At 40.6% G+C, this 18,857-nt stretch overlaps 1 protein-coding gene across 4 annotated transcripts; it reads right to left on the reverse strand.

Annotated features, from left to right (window-relative positions):
• Positions 1-1,786: 1,786 nt before the first annotated feature.
• Positions 1,787-18,833, reverse strand: COX15 (cytochrome c oxidase assembly homolog COX15). Of its 4 annotated transcripts, none has more exons than XM_025991863.2 (9): positions 18,649-18,833; positions 17,274-17,464; positions 15,501-15,623; positions 14,802-14,988; positions 12,431-12,598; positions 9,977-10,058; positions 8,022-8,176; positions 6,279-6,392; positions 3,948-5,056 (listed from the first exon to the last, which is right to left on the reverse strand). In XM_025991863.2, exons 1-9 carry the CDS (start codon positions 18,736-18,738, stop codon positions 4,925-4,927), a joined length of 1,242 nt encoding a protein of 413 aa, XP_025847648.1. In that variant the 5' UTR covers positions 18,739-18,833; the 3' UTR covers positions 3,948-4,924. The 4 variants fall into 4 exon arrangements, with proteins under 4 accessions (XP_025847666.1, XP_025847648.1, XP_025847655.1 ...); XM_025991870.2 differs by having other exon boundaries at positions 18,509-18,818; XM_025991881.2 differs by lacking the exon at positions 17,274-17,464 and having other exon boundaries at positions 1,787-5,056; positions 18,509-18,831.
• Between the last annotated feature and the right edge of the window lie 24 nt (positions 18,834-18,857).

The raw sequence follows: 18,857 nt of genomic DNA on the forward strand, positions 1-18,857 counted from the left end.
ACCTTTGACAGCTGCAACAAAATCTCATTGACAGAATCTTCCTGCAAGATTATGTATTTCAATAGAATCTATTCTTCATAATAGAACTGACTACAAGTAACCATGCCCAATTTTTGTAACTGCTTCTGATACTCATTTGTGATTGCTTTGCTCACATTTAGGAATAAACTATAAAAGAAACACTTTGTCAGAAATAGCACCAAGTTGTTAGTACATCTATTCTACCTTCTATATTTCTTTTAATACTTTTAAATTCTAGATGTTTCTTTTAAACAATTTGTTTTGTACGATTTTCTTAACTGCAGCATCTAAGCAATTCATTTGATAGTTATAATTGAAATTATTTAAGGTATAAATACCTATTAGATCTACCTCATTAATGAACTTGGCCATAATTCTCAGGCAGTTCTCAGATACTCCCTTACAGAATAAAATGCTGTTTGTTTTTGCTGTCTTTAAACTTTTCATACTAATTCAGAACTAGTATCTAATTGCCCTGTGTGCTGTTATGTGATGGAACTTCATTTGAGATAAAAAATTAAAGTAGAAGTAGCAAGAGATACTTCAGATTCTCCCATGGCAGCCTTTTAGGTCATGCTTAGTTTCAGAGTCCCGCCACTAGGGTCATACACTCCATCAAACTTGAAAGGATTTGGTTGGTGTGAACAAAAAATACTTGTTAAAAAAAAAAGGACTCTTTTATTATGTACTAATAGACTTCCCTTGTATTATTACATATTTCCCTTTTACTCTAATTCATTATTTCCAGTTTGTTAGTACCATCATTAGAGGGACAGAGGAGGTCAACATCTGTTGACCGTTTTCTCTGGAAGTCTGAGCATTACGAAAATCATTTTATTTGTAAAATTGAGTCATTACTCATACTGTAAGGGCTTTTTACTTTTAAAGTGTATTCAATCATGGCCTGCCATTTCTATAAAAACCAAAGTTGAAACAAATTTCTGAATCACAGGATGTTTATAGCCACGCATGTATGACTTCAGGCAAGCCTGAGGACACGTCTGCTTCTGAGCCTTTCCTTTTTAAGCAGTGCTGCCACTCACAGCCCCACTGGCGGCCTCCCACGCTGCTTCTCCGGTATTAAGGTAGACCTGGTGCTCTCCTCAGGAGCCCCTTCTGCAGAGGACTTGCCCAAGTCTGGCCTTTTCAGACTGCTACTGGGGAAGGCTCTACACCTGATGAGCTTCACGACTCTCTCTGTGAGCAAGGATCCAAGACAAATACCTTTATTTTTGGTAATGCTGTCACTATGTTGTATTTGAAGTTCTCATTCCACAGTTCCCCTTTTGTTGAAGCCCTGAAGTGTATGCCTTGTCTCCTCCATTACTTCTGTCTTTAACAATGAACTCCACAGTGTTGAATGGCATCTTTCTATTAAGACCCACAGCCAGACACTCCCTTCTTGCTTTAAAAAACCAAAGGTTACCTATATTGCATCACTTTTGGGAAATGCTAAGACTGTATGTTTTTTAAAATTAAACTATTTCATTTCACTCAACAGTTCTTAAATTGTTAAATACTGTTAAATCAGTGTTGAAAAAAAGTGTAATGCATATTAGAGAGAGATACATTGTCCCCTAGGCAGGGACATGGGTATATGTGTTACAGCTGCCGATACATAACCCACCAATCATTCCAGAACTGGAAAGTGCTACAAATCAACTGGTTATCCTAATGTTATAATCATCACTTTAGGCAGTAGCTAATCATTACCTCTTCTACCATGGACATCTGTTAATGTAAATTAAAGACAAAAAATTCTGGATTGATAACAAAGCCAGGTGTTTTAATTTCCTTTGATCTAAAAACTGACAGAATTATGGACAGGCTTTTAAAAATATTAAGGAATATTAAGGGAATATTAATATTTAGATATTTTAAAAATATTAAGGGAATTCACTTGATTTTCTAGGTATGATGACTTATTTTGAAGGAAGTGTCTGGGACTCGTCTGTAATTGTCAATTTTCCATTCATTCATGCAATATCTGGTATATGTCTGAAGCTGGGAATAATGCAAACATAAAAATAATTCAGATAACCTCCATTCACCAAGAACTCATAGGGAGGCACAAAGGTTACATAGCTAAATGCAACCAGAATCTGTTTTTCCAAACTTGAATTCATCTGTAATAAAAGAAAAATGAAATAAAACATCTGGAACTTGAACTTATTATTTGCTACTTTGTTGGAGGGAACTGTAAGGCACAAGCATAATGGCTTTTGGGGTTGGGTCAGACTGCCCTCTGCTGGCTCAATTATTAACCAAGACCACCTCAGTTTAGGGATCATGAGATGATCGATAGGAACCTACCCCAGTGACCAGTTTACTTTCTTTAAAGAATTCTATCTAGAAGAGGTGATTACCGTGAACACATAAATTCAGATTAAATGAGATGGGGTTGGCTAGAAATTCAGAGGGGATGGGAATAAGCTGGTCAAAACTTTCTAAGGTGACTAGGCTGTCAGGTCCTAGGCCAGTGGTGCCCAATTGTCTGCACACTGAAATGATATAGGGTACTTAAAATATTACCACTACTGCTTCCAGAGATCATGATTTAATTGGTCTTGGGTGAACCTTGGGGCTTAAGATTTTTTAAAATTCTAAGGTGAAAAAAGTTAGAAACTATTAATAACAATAGCATAAGCCCCAGGGTCGGGATTTTTTTTTTTTTTTTTAAATCAAAGACAAACTATTTCTTTTGTTTTGCTAAGAACCACTTGAGCAAAGTAACTGTAGGTCACAATGAAACTCACAGAATATTGGAGTTGAAAAGGAACAAGATCATCTAACTCAGATTGTAAATGGGCGAACCTTAGGCCATTTATGGCTTCCAGATGTGTTCAGCCTGCATCATGTTCTAAAAAACCTGAAATCTGCCAACCTTTGAGAGCTTTCACATAAAAATCTAGATGTTTTGTTTCTTTAATAAATCCAATCTGAGCAACAGGCCAGAGCTCAGCAATGGTGTAAGCCATTGTAAGCTGGGGCCCCTGCTCTCCATTTTGCCACTGTCTTCACCAGCCATTCTCTAGTAGGCATTTGTTTTGCTCCAACTCTTGCCTTCTACAAAACTAAATACTAGCTTTCTGCATTTCTTTTTACCCATTGCTCCCAACTCTGCAGCATAAGCTCATTCCTTCTGCATGAGAGGGCTTCAACTTCTGAAGGGCAGCAATCTTGCTCTCTCCAAATGTTCTCCCTAGTTCCTTCAAGTACTCCCTGTGGGGTGTGGGGTGAGGACTCCTCCCCATCCTGATATCCCTTCCTCTGGATATGTACTTAGTGCTCAATATCCTCCTTAAATGTGGTACCCATGGTGAAACACAGCACTTACACTGAAGTATTCTGAGTGTGGCTGTGACACTTCTATTGATGAAATCTGAAACACCACTAATTTTTTTATCAGTGTCATCACACTGTTGGTGTGTGTTGAGCCTGTGGCCAACTGAAATCCCTGTCTTTTTAAATATGAAATGGTAATGATGCCAGCTTTCTCCACCTCAAATTTATACAACCTATTTAATTAAAATGAGGATGTTATATATTTTTTTAAGATTTTATTTATTTATTCATGAGAGACACAGAAAGAGGGAGAGGCAGAGGGAGAAGCAGGCTCCATGCAGGAGCCCAATGCGGGACCCAATCCCGGACTCCAGGATCAGGGCCTGGGATGAAGGCGGCGCTAAACCGCTGAGCCACCCAGGCTGCCCAAGGATGTTATATTTAAAATATGTTTAATTTCATCTTGATGGTGCCACTCTGGAACCATTGAGTTGTGACTATCATCTATATTATATTAGCAATGTTGGGTTGTTCTATCCTCAAATCTGATCTTTGTGATGCCTTCATCCAAATCACCAATTTAAAAAATTAAGTTGAATAAGAGCCTTGTGAAATATCCACAGAGACCAAAATTACAACAATTCATTAAACAAAATTTTTTTTAATGTATCTGAATAGATGTCCATGCACTACATATACCATCAAGGCCATACTTTAATTATCCAGGAGGCTTTTAGGAAACCCTTTCAGGAACTGATTCCCTTCCATTCATCTGACCTAGTGATGTAACAGCACTATCAAAAGAAGAACTAGGTCAGTGCCTGATGAATCCAAGTGGGTTACCAGTGATTATCTCCTTTTCTAAGTACTTATAAGACATTGTGCTACAAATAGACATTAAGCTTGTCAAACTCTACCTTTTCCTCATTTTGAAAATTGATACCAGAAGACACTATTTTTCACTGAAAGCTCTCTGGCTACCTCAGGGTGTGCTAGTCCTTCCCTTTGAATCTTCACCTGATGGAAGTGGAGTTGAGATCATAAAGAATTTCTACTTAGGCATAATTCAGGACTCAGGAGGTCAAGGAGACAAGAGATCATGAATGTGGAGTATCAAGAGCTTGCCAACATTAAGAAATCTGAGACAGGGACACCTGGGTTTCTCAGTGGTTAGGCACCTGCCTTTGGCTCAGGTTGTGATCCCGGGATCTGGGATTGAGCCCTGCATCGGGCCCTCTGTGAGGGAGGCTGCTTCTCCCTCTGCCTATGTCTCTGCCTCTCTCTCTCTCTCTGCATGTCTCTCATGAATAAATACATAAATATTAAAAAAAAAAAAAAGAAATCTGAGACAGCCTATTAAGCAAAAGCAGACGTTTCTTTCTCTACATTAAACATGATTTTCAAAAAGAAAACTAAATTTATAAATATTTAGAAAAGGACTCTTTAAACATACTTAATGACACTCTTGATCCAGCGACTTTGTCAAAAACAAAGAATTTTAAATAACTTGACCAATTTGGAAACCCCTTGGTATGCCAAAGTAATCCTATTAGAAAACTTCAAGTTCTTGTGCTCTCTGATGAGCACTTTGGGTCCTAGGAAGCTGATCTTCTGAGAATTATTTTGGGACTCTTCGGAGTTCATTCATGAGCCAAAGGGCAACACTGAGCAGAGCCAGGGAGCCCGACTGGTGAGTGGCAGCCAAAGGAGTCGGAACGTACATCAGCAAAGTGCTAATGCCTAAGCCCACCTGTTAGAAAGGAAAAGAATGCAGTTTAAAAAAAAAAAAAAAAGGAAAAAAAGAAAAAAGAAAAGGTAGGAACCACAAATTCTAAACATAAATGACTGAGCACGAACAATCAGACACATAACCTCCACGCAGTCCTAGCAAAACCCTAAAAAGTATTATTTTAAAATTCCCACAAGTAAACATACTCACAACAGAGGAAATTCAAACAAAATAGATAAACCTGAAATTTTCCTTAATTCTCCTTCCTCCTAGCCCAGCTCCTCTCCCCAAAGATAGTTACCAGTTTCTATACACTTGTACTTTTGTATGTATGTTAGCAGATCATATGTTTGTGTTTTTTAAAAATGGGATTGTTCTGTCACTTGCTTTTTTTCCATTTCATTTATGTCTTGAGATCTTATTATTTCAAACTGCTACACAGTATTACACAGTATGGGTGTACCATAGTTGTTTATTTAGGTTGTTTCCAGTTTTCTTGTTTTACTATCAGGGCAATTCTGCCACAGATTACTTTGTACACAGCTCCTTGTACATTAAACTACTTCTAGGGCAGGCACTAAGAAGTTAACTTGCTGAACCAAAGGATTATATACTTAACATTTTATTTTATTTAGATTTTATTTATTTATCTGACAGAAAGAACACAAGCAGGGGGAGTGGCAGGCAGAGGGAGAAGGAGCAGCAGACTCCCTGCTAAGCAGGGAGCCCGACCTGGGGCTCCATCCCAGGACCCAGGGATCATGACCTGAGTGAAGGCAGATGCTTAACCAACTGAGCCACCCAGGTGCCCCTACATTTAACATTTTAAAAGCTATTGCCAAACTGCCCTCTGAAAAAACTATACCAACTCATGCTCTCACCATTTTCCTATGCCCATGCCAATACCCGCTTATCTTCTAAAAAAAATTCTCCCCCCAATCTGACAGGCACAAAATGACATGCACTGTTTTAATCTGCTTCTCTTTGATAATAAGTGAGGTTAAAGACCTTTTCCTTTCATTGTTCCTCTGGTGAGAACTGTGTATATTGATAGCCTCATTTTATTTTCTGATTATTAATTCATACTAAGAGAAAATCTTAAATAAATCAAATAATAAAATTTATTTATATAAACAGATAATCAATATTATAAATATTGAAAATATTTTCCCCTAGCCTGTCACCTTTCTTTTTTAAACTTAGTTTTGGAGACACCCTCAGACTAAAAAGAAGGGGTTTATACCTGTGTATATGCCAAAGCTAGCAGAGTGGCTGCTGCCACTCTGGTCCTTCGAGGAAGGGGAATTCTCCTGGAGAAGAAGTAGAGTGCTGTCACGGCTGTAACTGAAGTGATTCCCTGCAGGGAGGAAGGCATTTCATCAAGTGCCAGGAAGAAATGTTTCACCCTCCTGGTTTCTGCTCATCTTCACATCTCTCCTCCAGAACCAGTGAGTAACCACTAAGGTTTCTTGTCCCAGGCACAGAGAACCATCTGTGGCTCTTCCTATGATTACTCCTCAATCTCCTCCACAATCTTCTGCTTCCCACTTAAACACTCATGTTCTCCAAGGCTTGACCTGCAGCTTCTGCATCTATCACTCCACACACTCTCACTCTCTCCTCACATGGGTGCCTACCCTTACTTTTTAAAATCACTCTTTGCATCCTAATGCCTAATTTTATCTCCTCTCTAATCCTATATTTTAAAAGCAGGGCTAAGCCCAGCACATGAGGGTTATTTTCCTGGGCTGTGAGTAGAGGATGTAGTGGTGCTGGCCGCTAGTGCTAAAAACAACCTAAAGTCTCATTTTCATTTCTCCCCACTGGCAACAGGATCTCCTCCCTGCTTCCATGATCTCAAGGAGAATCAGTGCTATGTATGACAGCACTTCCTCAGCTTTTAAGGTAACTGGGCCAAGCCCCAGTGCTACCTTTGGGGATCTGAGTCCTCTGGACCTCTCTCTTTGGTCCATCTCACACCCAACACACCTCAATCTGATGGCATCCTCCATCTCCAGCACAATACTCATTGCAAAAGTCCCATTCCTGGGTGTGTGTGTATGTGTGTGTGTGTGTGTGTGTGTGTGTGTTTTCTTAGATTTATTTATTTATTTATTCATGAGAGGGAGAGAGAGAGAGAGAGAGAGAGAGAGAGAGAGAATGAGAGGCAGAGACACAGGCAGAGGGAGAAGCAGGCTCCATGCAGGGAGCCTGATGTGGGACTCTATCCTGGACTCCGGGATCACACACTGAACCAAAGGCAGACGCTTAACCACTAAGCCACCCAGGCGTCCCTCTTGGGTGTGTTTTAAACATGCCACAGAACAAACTTTGGGATCCTCACCTTCATTCCTACAGCCGATCTTCTACTACTTAGAGTATCTCTGTGGTCCACCATTCTCTTCAAGTCTCACTCGCCTATGCAGCCTAGAGCCCTCTCACTATCACCTGCATTACTACAACAACACCTTTGCTTCCTGCTGCCCCCTTGCTGCCAGTCTTTCCCTGATCCAACTTATCATGCCCAGGCTACCAGGCCAATCTTAACATGACCCACAGCAGGCCCTTAATAAATATCAGCTTAGAGAAGATGAGAAATATTTATGATGCTCTTAGCTGCCTGGGGTTTTGCTTCAGCAACCACTGTCTTTGCCCTCCTCTCTACTCAGCCTCATTTCCACTAAAATGACTCTCTTATGTGTGTGCAGGACACAAGGAAGTTATCCTTTGCTACACGATTAAAGGCATATTTGAACTTCAAGAAGATGGCAGTTCCTGAAAGCCAGAATATGGCTGGAATGGGTGTGGGTAATTAGGACAAAACATCACATCAGAGAACTGGTGCTAAATTTCTTTTAAAAAGAAAAGGAAATCTAATGCCCACTCTACTCTACCCTCTCTAGTACTGCCATCAGTGCTTCAGACACCCCAAGGCCTGCGAGAGGCTCCCTGGGCTCAGCAACCAGTAACCACCAGCCAGACTTACCAGAATCCGGTGATCAAACTGCACCATGGTGGGATTCTCAAAAACATTCCTCAGGATGGGGGAGAAGGTAAAAAGATCCTCTGGGATCCAAGATTCTCCCATCTTCGGGAAAGAGTTGTAAACAAGTCCAGCATCCAGCCCTGCCACAAAAGCCCCTATATTCCAAGGTAAATGGCATTTATTAAAGTGAAATAAAGAGATCAAATACTAGTTCTGACATAGAAAAAGTCTAATATCCCAGAGTTAGACAAATGGAATAATCAGAGTTAGACAAATGTAATAGTCTACAGAAGGAGTTCTCAAACAGAGAATATACATCATCATCACCATGGGAACTTAAAAAAAAAAAAAAACAACACAACTGCATCCTCACCTTCTCCCACCCCAAGATCCTGGCATGTCTCTCGTAAAGGAGTGAACTAGAAGCTCTAGAACAAGGCATATTGGATGGAAACACTGCCTTAAGTGACTTTGATACCCTCCCTATCCCACAATGAACTCGATCTATCCTGGAAATGCTCTTACCCCAGATATCTGCATAATTTACTCCTTCATTTCCTCAGGTCTCCACTCAAGGTCACCTTATCAAAGAGATCTCCCCAATGATCCTATGTTAAGACAGCACTTCCTCAAACTCACCTCTATCCCCTTATCCTGCTTTATTTTTTCACAGTACTGAACACCATCTGCCATATGTTTTCATTGTTTATTATCTGTCTTCCCCAAGTGCTCAAAAAAATGTTTGTTGAGTGAACACAAAAGTGAAAAAATGTATAAACTAAATCCTGGATAAACACATAAAGTATCCATGAATTAATGGATGACTAATTCATTATTTATGATCAAAGATGACTCAGAGATATTTAGATCACATTCCTTGTTTTTATAAATAGCATTTATAAAGTCAAAATTCATGTTCTTCCACCAAAAAAGAGGGGATGTGAATCACTGGTTTGATGGTTTTCTTTAGAGCAGTGCCACTCAACAGAAATTTGTGATGGAAATATTCTATATCTGACAGCCAATGCGATAGCTGCTAGTAACATGTGTCTATTGAGCACTTGTGGCTAGTTGTGACTAAGGAATGAAATTTTAAATTTTACCTAGTTTTATTTTTTTTTTTAATTTTTTTTTAAATTTATTTATGATAGTCACACAGAGAGAGAGAGAGAGAGAGAGGCAGAGACACAGGCAGAGGGAGAAGCAGGCTCCATGCACCGGGAGCCCGACGTGGGATTCGATCCTGGGTCTCCAGGATCGCGCCCTGGGCCAAAGGCAGGCGCTAAACCGCTGCACCACCCAGGGATCCCAAATTTTACTTAGTTTTAATTAATTTAAGTTTAATAGTCACATGAGGCTAGGATTAATGTACTGGACAGTGATAGGGTAGAGGTGTGGTTTAAAGAATGAAAAAGTCTCTTTGCCCCAATGAACTAGTCTTAGACCATCTTTGAGAAAAGGATTTTTCTCTGATCCACTTTGATATAATGTAATAACAGTAACAATAATGGTTACAGAATAGTAGCAAACAGGCAATGGTTACAGAATAGTAACAGCTAACACTGGCATCTAGCCTTTGCTACATGCCAGGTACCATTCTAAGCACTTCACATGTATCACTCATACTTTTACCATACTTTTACAAATGAAGTCATTGAGGCCCAGAGAGGTTATATAGCTTGCCCAAGGTCAGAGAGTTCTTAGATGGTAAAGCCAGGATTCGACCTAGGCAGTCTGGATCCAGATAAATCCTCAATGTTTTTGTTCAACTGACTGGAAAGCAGGGTTTTTGGAAGTGAGGAAGGACTAGAAAACAGAGGGTGAAGATAGGGAGTATGAGAGGCAGGTGTGAAAAGGACAAAGCATTCAGCAAGAGCCCCCTCCCCACCCCTAAACCCCCCACCCCCCACGAGGGTGGGACAAAAATAGAGCATGCTGGATGAGAAGAGTCCTACCTGAGAGAGCAGTAAGAAATACCAGGCCTGCTGTTCCATGAGCGCATCGTCTCAACCACAGGAGCTGACGAGTTTCAGGCAACTAAAGAAAAGAAAACCATTCAGATTTTCTGTACTGTAGAAACTAAGGGAGGCAGCCAAGATCTCAAAGGCCAAAGCCAGTGACAATCTCAGGTCCGATCTTCTCTGACTCCTAAATAGGTTAAACACTCCCAGCAGATATTCTGTTCTAACATGCATCATATTGTACTACATTTATACATGTACTATTTGTCTTCCCTGCTATCCCACAAGTTTTGTGAAGGGAGGAACTGCCATCTGCCTTTCATGGTGAAGTAATCCTAGCCCAGTGCTTTGTACGTAACTACTCAAAACATATCTCTTCAATAATGATTTGCATTGTTCAAGGGAAAAATGCTTCACCATGGTTGAAATGATGTGGTTTAAGATATAGGACTAGATTTTCAGTTGTTTGTGATATTTCGTGTTTGGCAAATATAGTCAGAACCAAAACTGTGTAAAATCCCTAAACTAGGGGGTGCCTGGGGGGGGGGGGGATGGTCTATTAAGCATCCAACTCTTGGTTTCAGCCCAGGTCCTGATCTCAGGATCATGAGATCCAGCATGAGCAGGGAGGCTGCTTGAGACTCACTCTCTCCCTCTGCCCCTCCCCACTGTGTGTGTGCCTGCACCACTTGCTCACTCTCTCTCTCGCTCTCTCTCAAATAAGTAAATCTTTAAAAAAATCAAAATTTGGTTTTTACTATAGCAATTTCTGATACTAATCAGTGAATCAACAAACATGTACTAAGAATTTTATAAACAGATTACCATAAGGATACAAAGGAGTTAAGTCAGAGTGCTGCCCTTAAATGGTCTATAGTATATGAAGAGTGAGGCATCATTACTAAGATACCAGTTTATTAGTGCTGTCCAACAGAACTGTCTGTAATGATGTAAATGTTCTATTATCTGCACTGGCCAATGTGTGGCTAATGGGGACCTAAAATGAGGCCACAGCACATGAAATTTAAATAAAATAAAAAGTTACTTTTATTTATTTATTTATTTATTTATTTTAATTTTTATTTATTTATGATAGTCACACACAGAGAGAAGGAGAGAGAGAGGCAGAGACACAGGCAGAGGGAGAAGCAGGCTCCATGCACCGGGAGCCTGACGTGGGATTCGATCCCGGGTCTCCAGGATCGCGCCCTGGGCCAAAGGCAGGCGCCAAACCGCTGCGCCACTCAGGGATCCCAAAAAGTTACTTTTATTTAAACTTTAATAATCACTTTTTAAAGGCAAACTTAATTTTATTTAAACCTAATTAAAATTTAAATAGCCACATGTAGATATTGTGTTGGACAGCATAGTACTATATGTTTGACTATCATCTCAAATCCTTCCTGTAATTAATGGGATATAAATAAATAAAAGGAGGAAAACAGGAAATGGTACCTTTCAGAGTACCATTTCCAACAGAGAGTGCTTAGGAGTGTGTGGCTATATGTGTAGGTATGTGGGTAAATGCATTGATATGCAGGTGGACAGGGGTGCCAGATGACAAGAATAAAAAGAAAGAGTGGGTTTTCAGCAAGTACAGTTATACATGTAGCCAATTCATTTGAGAAGTTTGGCTTTGTGAAGAGAACAAAAATTATTCTGATGTAGATGATCTACTATACCAATGTTTCAACCCCATCTGGCTTCCCTGTGGGGATGACTGCCAAGTCCACAATGCTTTTCCTTATTGGTTCCAAGTACCTACTGGATAATTCTACTTAAAAGTCCTACTGTCATCTCAAACTTCTTTCCATCAACAGGTTATGCAGATCAACCATGACTTCCAAACCTAAAATAACACTCATCTTTAGGAAAATCATTATTTTCCTTTAATTGACATGCAGGAAAATACTTTTAGGCAAGATCATTAGGATCACAAGATCAGACCTGTCAGACCTGATGAATGGTAGGTCCCCATCTAAAGAACAAACAACCCCCATGGCTCTTTTATACCATCAAAGGTCCAGAAACAGCTCTCATTCTGGTCTTCCTCACCTGGCCAGCCACCATCCCCCTGAGGGTCAGAAGTGGCTGGGATAGCTCTTTCTTGTTACAACCCCTCCCCACCTTTTCTACAATTTGTGTTTTCACTTTTCCCAAAAGGCAACACTGACAGAATATTTGGCTCTTGTACTAATTTGCCTTTGAATGAGTTGCTCCAGCTCAAAAGAATAATGGCACATTTTACTTTGCAGTTCCAAAGCTTTCCAGAGTCTCAAAGGTCAATGTTTGTCATCTTCAGCTATATCTAATTTCTGGTAAATTGGTAGATGTTACTAAGGGAATACGTGCATTTTGATTTATAACTTCCCATTAGAAGCAGAATTTCTGTTCTCTGACCCTGTCAGCATCTGTGCAGATACACTAACAATACAGACTAACTTTTACCTTGTGCTGAGGGAGCAGCAGTGAGAGCGCAGTCCACAAGCTGGCACAATAGAGAACAAGGGCTGACCCCAGGTGGGCGGCAAGGCGGTACTGACTGACCCGGGGGATGTCATGGGAGTCTGGTTTTTCTTCTAATCCACTTTTCACCATATACCATCCCAACAGACCCTGGGAGCAAAAACAGAAGAGGCAAAAAAAAAAAAAGGGCTGCATCTGTCCATTCAACTTCACTATGTGAGAAAGTGAGTTGTCAGTTATCAAGAGTACATCAGGAGTACCCCCTGCCTGCCCTCTCCTTTTCCATACTTTCCCATATCCCCAGTATCCCAGGAGTCACACCCTACCCACATTTTCACAGATAGCACAATAAATGCTTAACCACTGCTTAGATTACCATTTTATTGAAGTATATGCCAAACGTAGAAAAGTACACAGAAACTTAAAAATACTTGATATAATTTAACATTATGTAAGCCAGTGAAATTAATAATAAAAGGGAAGTTTTTTCTATGAAAACTAGATTGAGGGGTGCTGGGCGGCTCAGCTGGGTAAGAATCTGCCTTCAGCTCAGGTCGTGATCCCAGGGTCCTGGGATCAAGCCCCACATTGGGAATCCCTGCTGAGTGGGGAGTCTACTTCTCCTTCTCCCTCTGCTGCTCTCCCTGCTTGTGCTCTTTCTATCAAGTAAATAAATAAAATCTCAAAAAAACAAACAAACAAACAAACAACTAGATTGAATGTTTTAGAAGCACTTTGATAAAGATAACTGCTCAAGTTAGTACAAATAGACAATTATAAAAGATTTCAGTGGAGGGGAATCATAAAAATTTTTAAGGCTTTGCTGGCAGATTGCTTTGCAAATGTCTAAGTTTCTACCCTCTTTAAGGAAAATGAAATGAAATGTTTATAGGGATGCAAGAGATGTGAAGTTAAACTCCAATCAGAGAACTCAAAGAACAGGCCTTAGCTCTTCATTAAAAAAAAAAAGAAAAAAAAGAAGTAATAAAAGTACAAGTTTAAGCTTAAAAGTTCAAGGTATGTATTATTCTGATTCCTTGCTTTAATTTTTTTAATTAACCAAACAACTGTCAGTTATACTTCTATCAGGTAAGATACAGCTCTTTCAACCCCACCCTCCCAAGTCAACAGAAGCACGTCCCACCTCTTCTACATACATCTCCTCAGGAAATATTTTGGGGCATGTCTTGCCCCTTTAGTGATTACCCCGATGTTCTAATTATCTTGATTTAATCTGCAAAGGACACTGGAAGACAAAGGAGTATACAGCGTGATTTACCAGCCCCACTTTCTTCTTTCCATAATCCTATTTGCCATCTTCAAGTTGCTACTTCCCTGGGAGTCTGTCTGTAGTGGGTTTTTTTTTCCATTCCAAAATAAACTTTCACTTTGTTTCACCAACCCTCCCCTAGTTATTATTAGATATTTATTAATGTTTCTATTACCTCTCTTTTGTCTCTTCCATTTCCCCCTTTAATTCCTTCTAATTGGTTCTTATTCTTACTACTTCTGAGTTTAATTAACCAATTAGCATCTTCCTGGTCAAATTCCTTTTTTTTTTTTTAATGTTTCCTGATCAAATTCTGACGTTTCTTTGATAGTCTAAGACTCTCTCTGAGAGCCTATAATCATGACCCAAATATTCGCATGTACCTTCTCTCGTATTCCTTTTCTTGACTCTCAGTCTCACACGAACCCTTCAATTTGAGACTCCTCAAATTTGCTTCCTTAACCATTCTAGAACAGGGATCCCATTCCTCATCTAGCAGACAAGTCAGAAAAGGGGAGGAAACAAGAACCCAGGAAGAGAGCCACGAGAGCAAAGAAACTCTTGTGACACAAAAATATATTTACTGGGGATCCCTGGGTGGCTCGGCGGTTTAGCGCCTGCCTTTGGCCCAGGGCACGATCGATCCTGGAGTCCTGGGATCGAGTCCCGCATCGGGCTCCCGGCATGGAGCCTGCTTCTCCCTCTGCCTGTGTCTCTGCCTTTCTCTCTCTCTATGTCTATCATGAATAAATGAAAAAAAAAATTAAAAAAATATATATATATTTACTGAGGACTTACTAATTCCAGGCACTAAAGTACTTTATATGCATGATCTATCTCATCTAATAGTCACACAACCTAACCAGTAGGCCTATTATTATCCCTATTGAAAGGTAAGGAAAGCATACTGTCTATAAGGTAGTCAACTTGCCCTACTAAGTGGGAGGGTTGGGCCAGGCCTGTAACACTAAAATTCACCCTCTTTCCCATTTTGTTATACAGACCCAGATTCCTTCCTTAAAAACAATCCCAACTAGGAAGCTCTTGAAGGCATCTCTGGTTTCCCAAACTTGAATTTCTTACCTGGAAGCAGACTAACCCACAAAGGGCAAGAACACGTCCTTTCATGCCACGACTGAGCCAGCCCTTTCTCCAAAAGTAGACAGCAGGCAGGATATATGCGAGACCCACGAGGCGACCCCACATTCGGTGTGAGTACTCCATGTACCAGATGAACTTGAATTCAGCCAATGTCATATCATGATTTAAGCTGGGTGAAAAAGGAAGTCAAAAAACAAAGGAAACATTCAACTGATTTTTATTTCCAGACAGAATATAGAAGCATTTTCAGTTCTTGAAGCTTGAAATGAAAGATCTGCCTTCTTCCTCATCAATGACATCAGGATCACTTTGGAATTGGAGGTTTAGAGTACGGAGCTCACTAAACATAATTGAAGCAAGCATCAATCAAGAAATACTGGAATCTAATCATTCTGAAATGTTTAAATAAGCAAAAGATTGGAAGGGCCTAGTAGGATGTTTACCTGATTTTTCTATTATACTTACTTTTTTTTTTTTTTTAAGATTTTATTTATTTGAGAGAGTAAGAGAGAAACATCAGTAGGGGTGTGAGGGGGAAGGCAGAGGGAGAGGGAGCAGCAGATTCCCCTGAAGAGCAGGGAGCCCAATATGGGGCTCAATCCCGGGGCTCTAGGCAGGATCATGACCTGAGCTGAAGGCAGACACTTCACTGACTAAGCCACCCAGGCACCCCATACTTACATTTTAAATTCCGGAAATTGTTGATATTTTTGGAATTCTGTTTCCCATTCCTCTTGACTTGTAGGTGGCTTCATCTCCTTTATTAAATGCCAGTCTACCATTGAGAGGCCAGACTCTGTCAACCTTAAGATAGGAAAGATGTGTGTGTGTGCGTGTGCACACACGCATACACACAGTGCTGGATCTTTCATAAATGTTTATAGAAACAAATGGATGTGAACTCAACCCCTCTAAAGGTAAACACATCATTTCATGGTATCCTTTTCTGACACCTTGCTTTCTTCTTACTGCTTAAAATTTCTCCAGAAACAGCTGCCATCACGTACAAATTTCTTTATTGTTCTCTAGATCCTTTCATTGAACTCTTTGCTTCTTTCTTTCACTAGCATTCCTCAACAGGTAAAATCTACCCTTACAGCAAAGAAACGTGCCCTAAATGAATAAGCAACATTATTTACACAAGGAAAAGAAATTTGTTACAGATATAAAATAGTTTAGATTCTTCAGAAAAGTTAAGCTAATAAAACTTACATTTGTTGCAGTTTCCCACAGCAGCCTATATAACATATGGTATTTTGAAATAAGAGCACAAGGAATATGGGGGGAATTTGAGGAACAGATACTGTATTAACACCAGACAGTATTTTCGCCAAAAGGAGTGAGGGTTCCTACAATCAACGGCTGATGGTACCTCAGAGGCAGGAAATGTATAAAATGAACCTGGAACATTTTATCCAACAAGTAAAGAATTAAAGGTTACTAGGATCCTATCAAAATGACCCTGGAGCCAGTGTGAAGAGGCTCCCATTGACTAAAGATAGAACAATCTGAGCAAATCATCAGTGCAATGGACTGAAACATCACATACAGTTAAACCTGTTCATAATACTTAAAAACCCAAACTCCCTACTGATCACCTTTGGAGGACGTTTGGGAACCAATTTATGATTTTCAAAGTTGGTAAAGAAAGAGAAAGATTCAAGTATTTATCCTGCCTTTCTTCTACAAACTATATCTTAGGATAATTAAATTGTTGACGAGGGCCAGTTTCTCTTTAGCCTTGAACTAAAAAAATATGGTTTTGCAACTCTAATGAAATCATGGACCTAAGCAATGATCACCAATGGCTACTGGCATCTCTAATGGACACCAGATATTTATGAATGTTGTAATCACCTGTGAAGTATTTGGCCCCCTGTTACCAACCTGAGTCTGATTAAGCGACAACCAGTTTACAGGAAATACCGGGGATAATGGGACATGTTAGACACCACCACAAGTATGCAGTTAGCAAAATCCAGACTGGTAAACTCCACAGGACAAATCAGTTGGGTTTCCTAAATAGGAAAAAAAAAAAAAAACTACAAAAAATGGGGGAGGGAGGGAGAAAAATCTAAATCTATAAAGTTTCTTTACAGATTTAAAGAGATCTAAGAGGCATACAAGTCAATTGTGATATACTTGTGTGGATTTAATTCAAACAAACAAACTGTACAAACATTTTTGAGACAAACTTGCTAACTGTTTGTAGAGGGAAAATCACGCATAGCAAACAGGACCTAAAAAAGGCTTTATAAAGGGCTCCCAATAATAAAACTTTAAACTTTTGTATGGCAGGCAAGCCACCAGACGTGTCCTTCTTTAAGCCTCAATTTCTACTTATATAAAATGAGGGAGCTAGACTAGATAATTCCTAAGGTCCCTTCCCCCCTGGTCATCCTGTGCTTCTACTGATGACCTGAAGCACTGATTCGCTACGGATGAATTACTCACCTAGTCACTCCACCAAGAATAACTGCTCCAGCCACTGTTCCACTGCAGACCAGGAGCCATCGGCCCACCACCCGCTCAGCAGCTTTTGAGGGAAGGGACACTGTACCCCTTCCAGACTGCAAAGCTACTTCAGAGATGGTGCTGTATTGCCCTGGCCTCAAGGGGCGCCTGATCCCACAGCTGCAACCACACTAAGGATCAAGACAGACAAATTGTAACTGGAGACGCATGGAAAGGCCTCAGTCCACTGTTCTCACATACAATCCCACTCTGCCTAGAGTGGAGTCCCCCGTATGGCCACATCTCCACTGCTTCTGCCCTAGTAGACCATCATCTCCCATCTGGATTACTTCATCCACCCCACAACTGGTTTTCCTATCTCTAGTTTTGCCTCACTCCAATCCATCCCCACGCTACATGAACCTTCTAGTCTCTGCATACTTCCCCAGACTTAATTCTACACCTAGATATGGATTATTTTCTTTCTCTCTGACTGGGATGCTCCTTGCCCCTGATTGAGAATTTCTACTATAGATCTGTTTAGATGTCACCTCCTCTGGGAAATATTTCTAGACTCTCCCGGGTCTGCAACAGGTCACTCCCACAGCACACTGTACCTTCCCCATGTCAGCCCTTCACACATCACAACGTACTTCAGGTTCATTTGTCTCCATCCCTCACAAAGCTATGAGTTGTGGGACAGCAGTGTCTGGTCAGTCTGGCTTTCTCTCTGGCCACTTTCTTTTCTAACACAGTTCCCTTACATAACAACACCTTAATAGAGATTTGACAAATGAATTAACTGTGCCTTCCTCCAGGGCAGGAGCCTTTTGGTACTTATCTTTTTCCTTCCCAGTTCCTAACACACAATAACCACTCAGTAATTATTTGTTGAGCGAATACAAGTTCTCTTCTGGCTCTGTCCCCGAGTCTAAAGATTCGTGCTTTGTTTCCTAACTTTAAACAACTCAAGCCTCAATTTCCTTCTCTGTAGAATCAGGTTATGGTTCCTTACCCGACTACCTGCGGGCTTTTAGCAAAAATCAAATAGGTAGGTAAAAATGACTGAACTTTTATTATGTGCCAGACGCTTGCTGTATATGAGATTTAATCCTCAACACAACTTCTGAAGTAGGTATTGCTATTCCCATTTTACAGATGAAGACTAAGGCACAGAAAGGTTTCTTAACTTGGCTAGCATCACACAGCCAGTATATGGCAGGTTCGGATCCTACCTCAGAGGCTCTGGGCACAAAGAAATCCGTCGTGAATTCTAAGGAACTACTGCAATGTGATGTGGGGTTATCTATTATTTTTCTCCTGACTCTTTCGCCCCATGTCCGATTCCGCGACTAAGTCCACTGCGGTGCAGTACCTGTGCTCTAGGCGCCGCCCTAGGAACCAGGAGCCGGAGACACGGGCTCCCCATGAAGGCTTTCAGGGGCGGAAAGAGCAACCGCTGCATCCTGAAGACGGTGCAGAAAAAAGCCACCTCCACCGCCCCGCTCTCGGCGGCCTCCCTCCTCCACCACCGAACGGAGAAGCACTTCCGGGTTATGCCGCCCGAGCCCCTCCTTCTCAGAG

This window comes from Vulpes vulpes, chromosome 15 (assembly GCF_048418805.1).
Source record: "Vulpes vulpes isolate BD-2025 chromosome 15, VulVul3, whole genome shotgun sequence".
Classification (NCBI taxonomy): domain Eukaryota; kingdom Metazoa; phylum Chordata; class Mammalia; order Carnivora; family Canidae; genus Vulpes; species Vulpes vulpes.

Bases quoted from the DNA above. Each gene is read 5' to 3' on its own strand.
- COX15 (XM_025991863.2), bottom strand. From the start codon at position 18,738: ATGCAGCGGTTGCTCTTTCCGCCCCTGAAAGCCTTCATGGGGAGCCCG. The intron at 8,177-9,976 runs GTAGGACTCTTC...CTTGGAATATAG, and splicing joins ATTTCTTACTGCTCTCTCAG to GGGCTTTTGTGGCAGGGCTG. The intron at 6,393-8,021 runs GTAAGTCTGGCT...TCCTCCCTGCAG, and splicing joins AGTTTGATCACCGGATTCTG to GGAATCACTTCAGTTACAGC.